At 35.6% G+C, this 19,019-nt stretch overlaps 1 protein-coding gene across 1 annotated transcript in view; it reads left to right on the plus strand.

The window, feature by feature from the left end:
- ARMC4 (armadillo repeat containing 4) overlaps nucleotides 1–19,019 on the plus strand; it is a 183,297-nt gene that overhangs the window by 71,856 nt on the left and 92,422 nt on the right. The window contains exons 13-16 of the mRNA XM_028506946.2: nucleotides 3,451–3,693; nucleotides 4,008–4,118; nucleotides 6,208–6,362; nucleotides 7,396–7,638. Of these exons, the coding sequence (XP_028362747.1) occupies nucleotides 3,451–3,693; nucleotides 4,008–4,118; nucleotides 6,208–6,362; nucleotides 7,396–7,638 (752 nt within the window). The remainder of the gene's footprint in view (nucleotides 1–3,450; nucleotides 3,694–4,007; nucleotides 4,119–6,207; nucleotides 6,363–7,395; nucleotides 7,639–19,019) is intronic.

Here is a 19,019-nt window from a genome sequence, read left to right on the forward strand (position 1 = left end):
TATAAAACTAAATCAGAAAGAATCAGAATACCCGATTAGACTGATAAAAACTAATGAAACTGAAGCAGTAATTTTTTAAAATCCCAGCAAACAAAAGTCCTGGATAGAATGACTTCACCAGTGAATTTTACCAAATGTTCAAAGAACTAACACCTATTTTCTTCATACTATTCCATAAAATTCAAGAGAAGGGAAGACTTCCAAACTCTTTTTATGAGCTTGGAAGCCAACATTATCCTAATTCCAAAACCAGTTTAAGACACTACAAAAAAGAAAATTATAGGCCAATATCACCAATGATCATAGATGCTAAAATCTTCAACAACTATTAGCAAAGCAGATCCAGCAATACATTTAAAAGATCATACAACATGATCAAGTGGGATTTTTTCCAGGAAAACAACTTGATACAACATCCACATATCGATAAATGTGGTAAACCACTTAAATAAAATGGAGGATAAAAACCACATGATTATATCAATAGATGTGAAAAAAGCATTTGATAAAATCCAGCACCCATTTATGATAAAAATGTTCAGTAAAGTGGAAATAGATGAATTGTACCTCAACATTTTAAAGGCCATATATAAAAAACCTATAGCCAAATCATACCCAATGGGCAGAAACTAAAAGCATTTTTCTTAAGATCAGAAAGCAGGGATGCCTTATTTTTACCACTCTTATTAAACATAGCACTGGAAGTCCTAGGCACAGTGATCAGAAAGAAGAAAAAATAAATGGCATCCACATTGGAAAAGAAGCAAAACTGTCATTATATGCAGGTGACATTAAACCCTAAAGACTACCCCAAGAAACTACTAGACCTAATAAATGAATTCAATAAAGTAGCAGGATACAAAATTATCATCCAGAAATTGGTAGCATTTTTCTATACCAATAATGAACTCTCAGAAAGAGAAACTAAGAAAACAATCCCTTTTACTATTGCAACAAAAAATAAGGCACCTAAGAATAAACTTAACCAAGGAGCTGAAAGACCTGTACTTGGAAAACAATAGGACTTGGAAGAAAGAAACAGAGGAAGATACAAACAAATGGAAGCATATACTGTGTTCATGGATTGAAAGAATTAGCATCATTAAAATGTCTGCACTACCCAAAGCAATCTATAGATTCAATGCAATTCTTACTAAAATACCAATGACATATGTCATAGATCTAGAATAAATATTTCAAAATTTTATATGGAACCAAAAAAGACTCCAAATACCCTCAGCAGTCTTAAGAAAGAACAAAGTTGGGTAGATCACAATACTAGATATCAAACTTTAATACACAGCCATTGTAGTCAAAACATTGTAACTGGCACAAAAACAGGCTTATAGATTAATGGAAGAGAACAGGGAGTCCAGAAATAAAACCATGCCTTTATGGTCAATTAAAATTTGACAAAGTCAGCAACAGCACTATGATTGAGTAAAAACAGTCTCTTAAATATATGGTGTTGGGAAAATTGGACAATTGTATGCAAACAAATACAACTAGACCACCAACTTATACCATATGCAAAAATTATCTCAAAATGGATAAAAGACTTAAGTCACAAAACCATAAAAGCCCTAGAAGAAAACAAGCAGTAAAATCTCAGACATCTCTTGGAGCAATATTTTTATTGATATGTCTCCTAGGACAATCAAAACAGAGGAAAAACAAACAAATGGGATTATATAAAACGGAAAAGCTTCTACACTGCAGAAGAAGCCTATGCATGACAAAATGAAAAAGGCACCCACTGCATGGGAGAACATATTCACCAATGATACATCTGATAAGGAGTTAATCTCCAAAATATATAAAGAACATATATAGCTCAGCACTAAAATGTTCAATGTCACTAATCATCAAAGAGATGCAAATTAAAATAACCATGAGGTATCACCTCACTCTTTCCAGAATGGCTACTATTAATAAATCAACAAGTAGTGAGTGCTGGCAAGCATATGGAGAAAAGTGAACCCTAGTGCACTGCTGGAGGAAATGAAGACTGGTGCGGCTACTGTGGACTTTCCTTAAAAAATTAAAAATCAAAGTACCTTTTGACTCAGCAATCCCACTTCTGGTATATATCCTAAGAGTCCCCAAACAATGATTAGAAAGGATATATGTAACCCTATATTCATAGCAAGGTTACTTACAATAACCAAAATCTGGATATACCCTAAGTGCCCATCAGTAGAGGAGTGGATAAAAAAGCTGTGGTAAATTTGCACAACAGAATACTATGTATCTATAAAAAAGAAGGAATTCTTACCTTTTGCAACAGCATGGATGAACCTAGAGATTATTATGCTAAGCAAACTAAGCCAGTGAGATAAAGACAATACCATATAACACAGGTGGTAAACATAAGGCCTACGGGCTGAATCTGACCCTCCACCTTGTTTTATCCAGCCTGGCACCCTGTTTCTACCCAGCGGTAGCACTGAGCTCTCGCTTAACTATTAAGGAGTAGTTACATTTATACAGTCCTAAAATTATATTCGGCCCTTCAAGTGCAACCACAAGGCTGATGTGGCCCCTGGGGAAAATGAGTTCGACACCCCTGCCATAAGACTTCACTAATATGTGGAATCTGATGAACAAATAAAACTAAGGAACAAAATAAAACCAGAGGCATGGATACATGGCAAATGTCAGAGGAGAGGAGGTGGGGGGGATTGGATAAAAGAAGGTAAAGGGATTAAATAAAGAAGATAAATGCAAAGCCCGTGGACATAGACAATAGTGTGCTAAAGGCCAGGGAAAGGGGTCACAGAGCCTAGGTGGAGGTGGGCAAAGGGAGGAAAATGGGGGACATCTGTCATGGTGTCAACAATATAAAATTTAAAAATAAATAAAATTAATGACTTGTATTATCAAGGGGGAAAAAAGCTTTGGGAGGCCTGGTTTCACTTCCTTTATGGGCACCTGATATAGTGCTGTATCCATGTAAACTGCTTGTCTGTAACATCTCCAGTGACTGGTTATTGCAAAGGAAAGAGGACCCTGGGAGCTATGCCATTTAATTTGGTTGGACTGGTAATGCAGGTAGAAGGCTGTGTCTCATGGCTTTAACAGTGTGGACACCACTCAGTTCTCACCAGAAAGTACTTATGGCTGTAGGGAGCCTGCTTTTTCATGAAACCAGGGCTGAGGATGTGGTTAACAAATCATACCAATGTAAGTGTTATAGAGCCACATTAAGAAAATACTATCATGGTAGGATTAAATTTCTTGTGGGAAAGAAATGTAAAAGCTCCCGAATCTGGAGGAAGGTGTATAGAAGGGTGTTGTTTCTTTGCTTTCATTGACTGCTTCATAGTATGAAAGTTTATTTTAAAACATATTTTTCATGGAGGTGAGCTTGGTAGCAACCCTCAAGCTTCTGTGGGATGCATTAAATTTTATTGGAAAGATTCCCATGTACACTGTGTATCTATTTTGTAGGTTGTTCTACTCGACTGTGCACAGAATTCCACAGAACCTGTTCAGTCAAGTCTGTACGATGCCAGAGATGAAGAGGTGGCTCGCTGTGGGGCGCTGGCACTGTGGAGCTGCAGCAAGAGTTACGCGAATAAAGAAGCCATACGTAAGGCTGGGGGCATTCCGCTGTTGGCCCGGTTGCTGAAGACGTCTCATGGGAACATGCTGATTCCGGTGGTGGGGACATTGCAAGAATGTGCATCAGAGGTACCCAGGCCATTTACCTTAAATTTCTTTAGCTTAAAAACAATTTGTAAGGTTATCACAACTGCTAAGGTTTTTTTTTTTTTCAAGAAGTCAGCGTTCTATTAAAAAGAGAAAATCACACTTGTAGAACATTAATTAAATTGGTACTTGTGTGATTTATTTTTAAAAATATTGACTAAATTCTTATGTTGATTTAACCTCGGACTTTAATGTATTTACTAAGAAAGTGTATTCAGTGTAATTATTAAGAAATGTAAGTGGATGCTTATATGCATGCATTATATATACATAAATATTTACATTCATATTCCTAGGAAAACTACCGAGATGCAATCAAAGCAGAAAGGATCATTGAAAATCTAGTAAAGAACCTAAACAGTGAGAATGAGCAACTGCAGGAACACTGTGCCATGGCCATCTACCAGGTAAAGTGGGTCCTCTGCACGGTCTGGGTCTTGCTCTACATGTGAGTTAAGGCGATGTTTCTAAACATGAGATCTCAGTTCTGGGGGATGAAACTCAGAAATCTGCATTTTTTACAAGAATCCCAGGGATCTTCATACATGGGAGGTCTGAGACGCACTGTCCTGTGCTAATGACAGATGCCTGAATATTTCAGAGAGAAACTTTCCATCTAACATGTCTGATTATTTACAATTCTATAAGACACTTGTATATCTTTGTCTGCTAAAATGATTTACTTAGTGTAAGATACTCAAATATGTATATGGTGCCTCTATATTGGTTTTTATATATCCCATCCAAATATAGTGGTCTTGGGGAAATGTATCTCTGACCAAGACAAGATGGATGAATGAGTGCATGTGTGTGTGTTCCTGTTTTATCTGTTTATGTATTTATTTTAATCTTCATTCATTTTTTGTGGGTTATAAATTTCATAGTACATCAGGTCCTCAAATAACAGTTTCATTCAACATTAATATCATTATGATGTTGATGAGATGCTGTAGTAACTTAACTCTTGTTTGTATCAATTATCCTCTGGTGAAATTCTTTTCATCGCGTCTTTTTGCTTAAAGTCAACAGAACCTGTCAGTGACGTTAAGTGAGGGACTTCCTGTATCCCCAAAAATAGATTGCAGTGGTAAATGGGAAAAAAGATGGCTGCTAAAAGATGGCCATACCAGTTTCTGCCTAATCAGAATAGATTTCCTAGAGGAGTGAATTTTAAAATGTGCTAAGTGAGAGTGTACCCAAAAGACAGAGTCAGTAACGGGGTTCATGGCAATAAAGCATTGCAATAGTTTTCTAGGGATGCTATAACAAAGTACCACATGCTGCATGGCTTAAGCAACAGATATGTATTTCCTTGTAGTTCTGGAGGCTAGAAGTCTGAGACCAAGTGCCAGCAGAGTTGGTTCCTTCTGAGGTCTCTGTCCTTGGCTCTGTAAATGGCCATCTTCATGTTTATATATCATTCTCCCTCTGTCTTCACATGATCTTTCTTCAGAGTCCTAATAGCCTCCTCTTACAAGGAAACTTGTCATAATTGATCACAGCCCACCTCAATGACTTTGTTTGACCTTGATTACCTCTTTGAAGACCCTGTCTTCAAGTATAGTCACATTCTGCGGTACAGGGGTTAGGACTCCAACTTACAAGTTTTGAGGGCATGTAGCCAGCTTGACTTTATGTGTGCCTCATATGAGTAACCATAAAGGGTCAGTTAGAAATAGAGATTAATTTTTTAAAGTTGTAACTGAACCAGAACAGAAAGTCACGAATAGAAGTTAAGCATGGCTGGTGCCTCATGGTGCATTATGATGAGAATTTCTTCCAGTGGTGCTCGTTGATGATGCATCACATGTATCTGTATCATGTGGCCTCAAAGACTAACTCTATGCTGAAGATAATAGCAAACCTTACTAAATTAATCATCTTTTGGCTCTATTATCTGGGAAGGATGATCAAGTAGGAACATCTATGCAGTACACATTGATTTCAAAGGATGACATAAATACGGATAAACATGTTTGAATAAAATGTCAGTTCCTATTGATAGAACCTACTGCTCTTGGCATAGAAACTTTATTGGGGATATTCCTTATCTCTTAGATTTTGTGAGTCATTGAAGATCTGACTGAATCCCTGTCACTATTCTATATTTTCTACTATGCTTTTCAAGACTCTGGGTTGCATCACGATAGAAACCTTCCCTCCATGTCTGTGACATTCTCCATGTATGTGACAGAGGGTTTCATACCACCCTCTGCCTCCTTCTTGGTGGAAGCCAAGGCTACCTCAAAACTGGCTTGGGAGAATTGCTGAAGTGCTTTATGTAGAAACTGCTAAACGTCTCCAAAATCATGTAAGGAAAGATAGACACTGTCTGTAGAGAAGAATTACTTAATATATTTTACTTGGAGGCACCCTCAATAAATTAGACTCTCTGAAAAGAATTTTCATAGCTACTAGAATGGCAGCCTCTTTAATAATCACTGAAATCTTGATATGCTTGCTAACTAATACCCTCTGACTTGACTTTTTGTGTAGTGTGCTGAAGATGAGGAGACCCGTGACCTGGTTAGGCTGCATGGAGGACTTAAACCCCTGGCCAGTTTGCTCAATAACACTGACAATAAAGAACGTTTGGCCGCTGTCACAGGGGCAATATGGAAATGTTCCATCAGCAAAGAGAATGTAACCAAGTAAGAGAAGGCATTCTATATTCTGTAATAAAAATAAGGCCACCAAAATATAGTCTTGTAATTTAATACTATTTAAGAAAGAGCTGATTCTAATGCTACTCCTATAGTTTTTATAGATGCACATTTTGGACTAAGTTGGCAAAATTAAGGAATTCTTAGAAATTAAAGACCCCTACTTCCTATCACACCAGCAGGCAACAGTTTTCTGTGCCTCAGTAGGGCTCAGGGGCTTGCTGACATAATCTTTATGTGTAAGTGGGCTGTTTGGCATATGAGCAGCCACTTAAATGAGAAGTATTTCTTGTATTTCCAGCAGAGACATATCGAGGTGAGGAGATGAATTTCCCACTGAATCTTTAAAGGTGGAAGTAGTTCCATTCTTCTCTCTTATGCAAATAAACAAGATGAGTCAGCTAAATGCCAACTAACCAGTTAATCTTAAATAATGGTCATTTTGAAATCATTTCATTGAATTTCAAAGTATTTGTAAATTTTATGACCATTTGATTTAATTTAATGTTCAGATTCATCTCTTCATTTATTTTTAGAGTTCTCACCCTCTATGAAGGATGTCCTGAGGCAACTCTTTCTTCTTTCATTGTGATGATTATCTTAAAAACAATCGCATATCCAATTTAACACAAAATAGATTTATTTTGCTTTGCTTATACACAGTGGTCTCTAAAATGGGGAAACAGTGGAATTGTTGTAGCTCAAATCTGGAAGAAGCTGGAATTGTTTTAGAGGCTGTACAGCATGGTGGTTAAGGGCAGAGATGGCTAGGTGTAGATGCTGGTTTCACTATCTACCAGGCTTCAGACTAACTTTCTGAAAATAGAGATTATAATAGTATCTATATTGTAGTGGTTTTTTTTTAAGGATGAAATGAGCATATATTTGGCATTTAGTAATTTTAACTATTATTATTATTATTATTATTATTATTAATTATCATCAGCTAACTTTATACCAGAAATAATACTGTTTTCCCCTTTCCTTCCCTCCCCACTTCTTTTTCTTGTCATAAACTTAGGTTTCGGGAATACAAAGCCATTGAAACACTGGTAGGACTTTTAACTGACCAGCCTGAAGAAGTTCTTGTGAATGTGGTTGGTGCACTGGGAGAATGTTGTCAAGAACATGAAAACCGAGTCATTGTCCGGAAATGTGGTGGCATTCAACCACTTGTGAACCTCCTCGTTGGAATAAACCAAGCTCTTCTTGTCAATGTCACAAAAGCAATTGCTGCTTGTGCAGTAGAACCTGAAAGTATGATGTAAGTGGCCCTACAGACTGAATGATTTTGAGAGTATTAGGGGAAACAGGCAGTCGTGGAAGAGTGTCATTATTTAAAATTGGTGTGCATGAGTGATGAAAAAGTGAAATGTGTTTACGTATCAATAACCACAAGGTTACCAAATCATGACCTTCAGAGCCAAAGTGTTCCCTTGGATGAGCTGGAAGCCTGAAGCTGGGTGTATTGGGAGGAATTGAAATACCTAGTAATCAATTTTCCATGCAGAAACCTTAACAAAAATTTTCTTTGTATCCCAGGGAAGAATTATCTGCCTCACTGAGATTTTAGGTAGCTTCAGGTAGCATTCCCATTGTATTCTTCTTGTTTCTCAATTCAAGTTAGAAAACTTATTATGAGCACCTAATAAGAGCTGTGAACATGTGAAGGGGAAAAAACAAAGGATATTAAGTTCTGATCTTGGTCCTTGAGCAAATTATTGTCTAATTAGGAAGGCTTAAATGTGATACAATATAAGAGCAATATCAAGATTATATATCTGGAAAAGGAGGATCCCATATGGGTCAAACTTGTTGTATTAGGATTCTTCAGAAATTCAGAAACAACAGGGTGTGGGGTGGTGGGGAGAGGAGAAAAAGCAAGAGAGATTGATTGATTGATAGACTTTAGGAATTGGCTTATGCAATTGTGGAGGCTTGGCAAGTCCAAATTCTGATGGAGCAGGCTAGCAGGTTGGAGACTCAGAGTTGTAGTTGGAGTTGAAAGGCAGTCTTCTGGCAGAACTCCTTGCTCAGGGTGGTTAGTCTTGTTTTATTAAAGCCTTCAATTGATTAAGGTCCACTGATTAGGTGTGATAATCTCCTTTACTCAAAGTCTATCAATTTAATGTTAATCTCACGCAAAAAAAAAAAACCACCTTCATAAAAATAAGCAGAATAATATTTGGCCAAGTATCTGGGCATCCCTTATCTCAGTCAAGTTGACACATAAAAATGAGCTATAATAAATTCACCTCTTCCCAGCCCAGCACTTGTACATGCATCTCAAACCATACTTAATCTCCATATAAATACAATAAATACAATACTTCTGCCTAATTATCTTGCATACTTCTGCCTACTTGCACATTTTTGGTCACAGAAGCACCCTACTTCCTAGTACCAAAGTCTATTAGTGTTCTAGGGCTGCCGTAACAAAATACCATAGACTGGGTACTTAACAATAGACATTTTACTTTCTCACAGTTCTGGAGGCCATAAATCCAAGATCCAGGTGCCGGCAGGGTTGGTTTTTCCTAAGGCCTCTTTCCTTAGCTTGCACATGACCACCTTCTTGCTGCCTCCTTATAGGGGAGCTTTGTCCAACAGAGTACCCCCCCCCCCAGCTGTCGTGGATGAGAATAAGTCTACCAAGATATGATCTGCTTGGGGAGGAAAGGTGGCCAATCTCTCAAAGGAAGACCATGAGCCTGTTCCTCAGTGGGCTTTTATTGGGTTCAATTTGCACAGGAATACAGGGCGTATACGTAAAGCTTATCAACCATTTTAAGGCAGTAATGACCAAACCATAGATAGCATTCAAAAAACTATGAGGGCTTATTTTGAGTCAGGGTCAGTTAGCTAAAGGGCCATAAAACTTTGGGAAACAAACTCATTTCATGCTTGGACCCTTATCATTTAAATTCAGGGTATTAGCAAAGCAGGTTTCAGAGGATTTTATGCATTCTTTCTTAGGCAGGATTGTCCCAGGGAACTGCCCATTCCTGCCCAGGGCTGCACTGCCCTCTGGCATTGTTTCAGGCAGGTGGGAAAAGTATGGTGGCCAAGAGATTAGGAGACATCTTGCAGACAGAATGAGGACTCAGGCTATGTCAAAGCAGAGGGGTGAGGGTCCATCACCCACTTTTTCTATAGCCTCCCAAGTCCTTCCCTGATGGCCCCATTGTGACTGTGCCTTTCTTAGGTTGTCCCTCCCTTGAGAATCTTACCTGTCATTGACTAACCAACCATCTGCCCAGGGCCAAGCAGGGTGAAGTAAAAGAGGGCAGAGGCAGCACCCCTGCCAGGAAGATAAGCTTTGTCTCCTTAGTGGCTTATGATCCCAAGGTCTCCTTACTCAGCCTTAGGCATGGGGGTTACAGCTTTTGACACCAGACAAAGTGGTTCCCAACACCTCCTCACATGGTAGTTCCTTCTTGCACTTGTGCCCCTGGCATCTCTCTATGTGTTCTCATCTTTTTTTATAAGGACAGCAGTCAGATTGGATTAGGACCTACCCTAAGGGCTCCATTTGAACTTAATCACTTGTTTAAAGACCCTATCTCCAAATATAGTCATATTTTGAGGTACTCAACATAGGAACATGTGGGAGCCATAATTCAGCCAATAACAATTGTCATAATGAGTTCTGTGGACGAAGTGGATAAAGTATATCATTAATGAGCAGAATCTATTTGAATGTGTGGAACAATGGGGAAGTATGACTGAAGGACACATGAATAGAGACCCAAACAGTAAGAGAACATGCAAGGATGGAAAGACCAATCTGAGGAAGATAGAAGTAGGAGGCAGAGTCAACAAATGCAATGAGGTCAGACAAAGGAGAGACCTTGATGGCTGATTTTATCTTCCTGAAATCTTAGTATCCCACTTTCCTGAAGCTGTGCAGGCATTAAGCCTAGCAGGTGTTATGGAGCAAGAGATCAGTCCCCATGTCTACCTTACTAATACTGGATAAAGACAAAACCTGGTAGGAGAGTTTCCCTTCTCTTAATACTCTGGTCCTGCCCCATTTTGAGTTCTATGATTCCTCTGATTCTGAAATGAGGTAAAAGACTGAGTCATTCAGACAGTACTAATCAGTAGAAGTTTTGAAGTTATTAAGGAAATAATTTAAACTTATGATTTGTATTAAATAAGTAGTGGACTTTAGGACAGGGTAATATAGAGCCTATACATTTTAATAGGTTATATATTTCTATTTTGAGTTATTTGAGGAGATTATATATATATATATATATATATATATATATATAATTATATATATAGATTTGATAATGTTTCCTTGGCCAAAGAACCTTCAGTGACTTCTCAGTGCTTAAAAAAACAAACAACAACAACAACAACAAAAAAAACCCTCTAAGTTCCTTAGCCTTGTATTCAAAGCATTTGCCTTCTGACCCCATTCTACCTCTCAAGCTTCTTTTCCCCGCAAGTGTTATCTAGAGTTATAATGTTATTTGTGTATCATTTATTCATTGAGCAAATATTTATCAAGCGTCTGAAAACAGTGTGATTGAAAGAGAGCAACTGGGTAGGAGGTGGTTACTTTAGCTGGAGTGCAAAGAGGAAAGTAGGAGAGAGGAAAGGGGTCTCTGGGAGGATAATATCTGAACCGAGACCTGAAAGATGAGAAGGCACCTGAGGGAAGAAAGTATTAGACAAAGAGTAGCAAACACAAAAGCCCTGAAATGGGATTAAGCTTCACTTGAGAAGCTACCTTGTAATATTTTTATGGCTTTCAGATGATTTTATCATTGTCTGGTTTATTAGTAGTATATGTTTGTGTCACAAATCACCTTTTTATGATGACTACTAATTTCATAATAAATATGACAAATTTTATTTACATAGATTACAACCTATTCTTGCAAAGCTCCTGCTTCTATTCTAAGATTTAATGATTTCCACAAAAGTCATTTCTAGGTTATCCAGTTGACTCCTAAAAATTCATCATTACATTTATTTTCACAATGGGCCTCCTAACTCTTTTTAATATAACTACATTAAGTAAATTGTTGTTTTATTGATTTTTAAGTTGATTCCATTCAAGAAATGACAAGAGGAAAGCAGCTACACACATTTTTTATTTTCACTCTTACATAACATAGGCTTTGAAGCAACAAAATGTAATGAAAGAAAAAGAATGACTTAGTGATAAACAATAGGCCTTAAGGACCTTTTGATTAAATTGGGGAGACAGACAAATAATTTTAAGGTAGAGTAAATGATAAGATGGCAGTAAATAAATAGTTTTTGGTAAATATGCAGAACTGTTTTTTGGACTTTTTATGAGAGGCTTGACTTCTGGATGATGACATGCAAACTACAATAAAGAGCAAAAGTAGAAAAAAGTCATATTACCCCAAACAAGGAAATGGCCACAACTCCATATCTTAAATGTGAACACACCTGCACAATCCTGTGAATTATTGGCCTATGCGTAATATGCTGTCAGCTAGCCCATGCCTCTCCAGATGGCAAGCTTTTCCCCACAAATAAGTGTCATGTTCACGAGATTCACAGCTGACATTTGTTTCATAGAGAGCAGAGATTAGGGAACTGAATGGGCCTTGGGAGAAATGAGGAATTTCCCATTACAGATCTAGTTTTGCCTTATAAAACATCAGGAGAAGTGGAGCCTAAGGGAAAGTCATATGGACATGTCATTGTTACATTGTCTATAACAGTCTTCTAGGCCAAGGAGACTGCCAGAGACACTGAGGAAAGAACAGGATACTAGAGACCATGATTGCCAGATAACAACACAGTGAAATTATAAATCCATAGAGGTTTGTAGTAAGCCAGATCCACTATTTGAATTCTCAAAACTTAATGAAGATGTGTTTCTAGGACAAAAAGAATTACAGATTTTTGTGGGGTTATGTTTGAAGTAATTTCATCTCAAAGGGAAACAGGTAAATTCAGACAAATAATTTTGCCACAATTACAAGGCCATTAATAAAACAGTTAAAAGAAATTACGTAAGGTTTTACAAAAAGGTGACAATAAAATCTAAATAGTAAAAATCAAGTTATCAGAGTCCAGGAGAGAAATAGAAAAATCATTGAACTAAAAGACAGATAGAAGCAAGAGAGATAAATTAAATATGTGGTATTTAAGAAATATAAGTGAAATTAAAAAGAAAAATATGTTAGAATTATAACAGATAAATTGATAAATATTGAACCCAAGGAGATCTATCATAAAAATAATTGTCGTTCCTTAAGAAGAGGTTGGAACCAATGGAATGTGATCTTAATTAAAGGATATAACAGAAGGAAACTTTTTGTGAATCTGTAGATCAAAAGACCCTCGTAATATTGATACAAAATGGCTAGTAGTTACACATTGTAGTAAAAGTTACATGCACTCCAAAAATAGAGAAAATTGAAGGAAAATTTAGTATATGTAGGCAAAAGAAGCAGACTATAAGGATAGATTATCTGTAAACTTTACAGCTTCTTTTAGTGTTGAAAGACATTTGTTGAGTGATGAAATCCCTCAGATTAACATCCTGAGGGAGAGATAATATTGTCCAAGAATTTCACATCTAGCCAAGTCTGTCTTCAAATAAATAAGCAAAAGTACATTCTCTATTATATAAGAAAGTAATGAATATAGTACTCACTAGGTCTTGAAAAACTGCTTGATTACAAAAGTCTAGAATTTAGAGTATTTCAAAATAGCAAAACTGTGGCTAAAACCTACAAGTGGAGACCATTGCATTCATTTAAATATTAAGCTAAAACATAACAATAGAGGAATTATCATTAGGGGATCATCTGTACTTTATAGATATTGATAATTATAATGTAATAATACAACTGACAAAAGTAAAAACAAAGTCAGTGCGCAGTGGATAAGTGCAAATTTTATCATCTTCTGCATAAATCAATAGATACTGTACACAACATTATTTTTGCCTATCATCTATCCATTCATCTCTCTCTTATCTATCCATCTATCCTTTATCTAGCTATAGGCATAAAGTGGTATCCAGAATAATTAACAGTAATTGTTAATGATTATTATTTCTGGATGGTAGGATTTGGGACCATTTATATTTTTTCTTTGTATTTTTCTATACAGCCTGTATTATGAAGATGTATGAAAATCAGAGTCCTTGTTTAATGTTTCAAAATCAAAGTCCTCATTTAATACCTTGCACAACTTTATTTTATTTTGTACAGAGTATAATCGTTAAGAGTAAGACTTGGAATCATTGTCAGGAAGGCCAGTCTCATTACTTACCAACTGTATTTCCTTCAATAAATTATTAAACTACTTGGTCCCTTGGTTAAATATATAAAATGGGAGTAGTAATGGTATCTATTCCATTGGGTTGTTGTAATGATTAAGTGAATATATAAAATGCTTGATACATAATAAGTGCTAGGTAAATGTTGGCTAGTATTGTTCATGTAGCAGCAGTGTCAATTAATAGCAGTTGTAAGTAATAATACATGAATAGAAGATTAAAGTCAGAACATATAGTGTAGGTACTTATGTACAAATTAGTCCCTTTATTCTATGTTTCTCATATTAAATTAATTATGATATTTAATTTGCTATAACTTGAGAACAAGGAGGCCCTAATTGGAGAATAACTCAATTTAAACTCTCACCTACAATCAAGGAGCTCTCAGAGTAGGTATAGGCATGTAGATAGGCAATTATAATTTAGGCCTTTGTGCATTATCTAATAAGTCTGGATTTTATTTTAAAATATATTGAAGATTATTGCAGGGTTTTAAGCATAAGTTGAGGCAGGGAAACTTGTTAGGAGATCATCACATGCCAGAGGTGAAGGTGGCTTAAACTAAGCTAGTGAAATATAATAAGGAATAAAGAAATTGCCAGATTAAGAGATATAAAGGGAGAGAATGGATAGGACCAGGTGATGATTGCACTAGATGAATAATGGTACCATTTCCTGATACAGGCAATATAGTCAGAGGGCTAGTGAAGGAAGAATCAATTTCACAGGGGGAGAAACAAAAAGAAATTTTCATCATTATTTATTTAATGTTTAATCTGGTTCCAGGCCCTGGATAGGTACCCAACAAACATTATCATATAGTGAATGAATGGTGACTTCAGTTATGGTTGGGTTGATCTTGAGGTTCCTATGGGAAATCCAAGGGGTCATGGCAACTGGAAAATTAGATATTCATGTCTAAAACTCACAATAGAGATGTAGGTTGGCCATATAGTATTATGAACACTTGGTAGTCGAAGTTATGTATATATGTGAGAGATTGTGAAGAAAAGAAAGCAGAGTGAAAAGAGAGAGAGAGAAACAGAATCCTATTGAACCTAATCTTTCAAGGAAAATGAAAGGACAAAAAACATATCTATAAAGAAACTGAGAGGGACAAGCCAGGGAAACTTCTAGAAGAATTATTGAAAAAAGAAAGGGAAGAGAATATTTGAAGAAGATTAATATGGTCAAAAATATCAAATTCTATGACAAGACCTCAAAAAATGAAGACTAAACTGACCTCTCATGCAACAAGGAGGCTGATGAATTCTTTTGGACTTGTAAATATGGTTTTCCCACAATGTTTTTATAAATGCCCAAAGGCAGTTTCAGAAACAGTATTTTGAATTCAGTAAGAACCCAAACAGCATTACACTTGGCACTGTAGTTTAGAGAGAGCTATTATCGCTAGATTTGTAGGATTTATTGCATCTTTGAGCTTTAAGTTACATGGTAAAGAAATTATAAATACTTCTCCCATGTGTAAGTCTTAAATAATTTATGGGTTAGGAGCTTATTTTAATGACAAGCAGTTTTATGTTTTAATGATTTGTCTGAAGCTGTCGCTAAAACTTAGATCACATATCAGGATAAACATATACTCATAGCACAGTTTTACTAACTTTGTGTAATAGAATGCATAAGCAATTCTCTTCCTTTTAATAGTAACAGTTTGGCCACTGAATCAAAAGTGATTTTTAAGAAACCAATGATTTCATATGTTGACTTTTTTTTTCATACTTTAGACCACTGATTTTAAAAACTCAATATAAATTATTGAATATTAATTGTGTCCTTTTCTAGGATCTAAAATGGAACAGATATCTTGACGTAAGTTTATAAAAATTAGGTTTATTTATGCTGAATTTTCCTTTCACATTGACCTTTAATGTCTCTGATATGTATAGAATTCACTGGGGGTAAGTTGGCCTTCAAGTATATAAAATCACATCAACATTACAAAAAACAGCTAATACTAGTGTTTTGCCAAATGTAATTTTTTAATAGAATACTATAAAACTTTAAACAACAAAATCTATTGCAACTGAAAATTTAAGAAATACTTTTTATTTATTTCCCACACACCAGGATTTTTAGTTTTGTTTTTTGAATTTTATTTAAATAGCATCAGACTAATAGAAAACTGCAGAAACAGAGAGAGTACAGAGTTCCCATGTAGCCGCCATTACCCAGCTTCCCCTAACATTCTGCACAACCAGAGTGAAATTATGGAAACTTTTCATTTTTTTCAAGTCCAATTATTTCACTTTGAAGAGTGTATTAAAGTTTTCTTCATGTGAATTTTGTCAATTTTAGTTCAATTCATTCCTAAGTGTTTAATCTCCCTTGTTGGTGATGTAAATGGTTTTTTTTTTCCGCATTTATGTCCTTCAACTGATTGTCTTGATGAACACTATGGAATTTTGTTTGTTAATTCAATATTTTGCTGCCTTACAGAATTCACTTACTGTGTGGCTTCATTTTATTATTCTCTAGTACAGTGGTGGATAAACTATAGCCCATGGGCCAAATCCTACTTTTGTAAATAAAGTTTTATTGAACATAGTCACACTTACTCAGTTATATATTGCCTTTGACTGCCTTTATGCTACAGTGGCAGAACTCAATAGTTACAACAGAAACTGAATGACCCACAAAGTCTAAATTTTATCTGGCCCTTTCCAGAAATATTTACTGACTCTGCTTTGAGATATTCCGGAAAAAGTTTCACTTTATAAATTCTTAATTTAAATCAATTTCTCTTATGTAATTTCATTAGCTAATTCCATAGTAAAATGTTGAATACTAGTGGAGATAGTGGGCCTCTTTGCCTTGTTCCTGATTTTGGTGGAAATGCCCCTAGTTTTCTCTATTAAGTAAAATGATGTCTTGAGCATGAAAGTTTATATATTTTATCATATTAAAACACACTTTCAATTTCTGTTTTAAAGTGTTTTTTTAATCAGAAGTAGGTATAGGATTTCATTAAAGGCTATTAAAGCATTTGTTCTGTATGTTCTGGTTTGATTTTTCTCTCTTATTATGTCTATTACTATAGTGAATGATATTAATGGGTTTCCAAATACTGAACCAACCTAGCATTCCAAGAGTGATTCACCTGATCATAATGTAGTATTTTCTCAATGCAGTGTAGGATTCCATTTGATAATTTTTATTGAGTATTTTTGTAATAATATTCATGATTGATATTGATCTGTAGTATTTTTATTACATTACTTTTTATTGTATTTTTCCGTTACTGTCTATCACTTCATGCCCTCTTCCACCTCCATATACCCCCCCACCAACCCCTGGAATCTGCACACTGTTGTTTATGTTCATGAGTTTTTTTGCTTTTTTTTTCTTTTTTGCTCAATCCCTCCACCTCTATAATCTTTCCAGCCCTAGAGCTGTGAGCCTGTTCTCTATCAATGAGTCTCTCTCTATTTTGCTTGCTAGTTCTGTTTGCTCATTGGATTCCACATGTGAGTGAAATCATATGGTATTTGTTTTTCTCTGACTGGCTTATTTCATTTAGCATAATGTTTTCCAGGTCCATCTATGCTATCACAAAGGATAAAAATTTCTTTCTTTCTTTTTTTTTTTTGGACCAGTAGTATTCTGTGTAAATGTGCCATAGCTCTTTGATCTACTCATCTATTCATGGTTACTTGGGCTGCTTCCAAGTCTTGACTATTGTAAATAATGCAGCAATGAACATAGGGGTGCATATATTCTTTCAAAATAGTGTTGCAGGTTTCTTTGGATAAATTCCCAGAAGTGAAATTGCTGGATCATAAGGAGGTTCCATTTTTAATTTTTCAGGTAACTCTACTGCTTTCCACAGTGGCAACACTAATCTGCATTCCCGCTATCAGGGCACAAGGGCTTTCCTTTCTCTACATCCTCACCAGCACTTGTTGCTTGTTGATTTATTGATGATAGCCACTCTGACAGGTGTGAGGTGATATCTCATTGTAGTTTTATTTTTAATTTCTCTGATGATTAGTGATGTTGAGCATCTTTTCATATGCCTGTTGGCCATTTGTATGTCCTCTTTGGAGAAGTGTCTATTCCGGTCCTTTGCCTAATTTTTAATTGAAAGTTTTTTTGGTGTTGACTTTTATAAGTTCTTTACAAATTTTGAATATTAAACTCTATCAGATGTGTATCATTGTGAATATTACCTCCCATTCAGCCGTTTTCTTTTTACTTGCTAATGGTTTCCTTTACTGTGCAAAAACTGTTGTATTCCCACTTTTTTGTTTTTGCCTTTGTTTTTCTTGCCTAAAGAGAAAAAAATATCGGTACCAGTAATGTCCAAAATTTTGCTGCTCATATTTTCTTCTAGGATATTTATGATTTTGAGTCTAACATTTAAATCTTTATCCCATCTCAAATTTCTTCTTGTGTGTGTGGCATAAGAAAGTGGTCTAGTTTATTTTTTGTATATATCTGTCCAACTTTCCCAACACCACTTATTGAATAAACCATCTTTAGACTATTGTATGTTTTTGCCTCCTTTATCATATACTAACTATAAAGTGTGAGTTTATTTCTGTCCCCTCTATTTTGTTCCATTGATCTATGTGTCTGTTTTTATACCAGTGCCATGATGTTTTGATTACTATGGCCTTGGAGTATAGTTTGATATTAGGTAGTGTGAGTCCTCCAGCTTTCTTTATCTTCTTCAAGACCAGTGTTACTATTTGAGCTCTTTTGTGGTTCCATATAAATTTTTGGAATATTTGTTCTAGTTCTGTGAAATACACCATTGATATCTTTACAGTAATTATGTTGAATTATGTTGAATATGTAGATTGCTTTGGGTGGTATGGGTATTATAATTATGTTAATTCTTCCTACCTATGAACACAGTATATGCCTCCGCTTATTTGTGTCTTCTTCAATTTCTTTCTTCAGTGTCTTATAATTTTCCAAGTACAAGTCTTTTACTTCCTTGATTAAATTTATTCAGAGGTTTTTATTCTTTTTGAAGCAATTGTGAATGGGATTGTTTTCTTCATTTCCCTTTCTCATAGTTCATTATTGCTGTATAAAAATGCAACTAATTTCTAGATATTAATTTTGTATCCTGCTACTGAATTCATTTATCAGTTCTAGGAGTTTTTTTGTGGAATCTTTAGGATTCTCTATACATTATCACATCATCTGCAAAAAATGACAAATTTACTTCCTTCTTCCCAACTTGGACTCTTTTTATTTCTTCTCCTTGTTTGATTGCTATGACTAGGACTTTTAGTACTTTGTTGATTATGAGTGGCAAATGTGGACATCCCTATCTTGTTCCTGATCTTAAGAGGAGTGCTTGTGGATTTTGCTCATTCAGAATGATGTTG

Source organism: Phyllostomus discolor, chromosome 1 (genome assembly GCF_004126475.2).
Source record: "Phyllostomus discolor isolate MPI-MPIP mPhyDis1 chromosome 1, mPhyDis1.pri.v3, whole genome shotgun sequence".
Lineage (NCBI taxonomy): Eukaryota > Metazoa > Chordata > Mammalia > Chiroptera > Phyllostomidae > Phyllostomus > Phyllostomus discolor.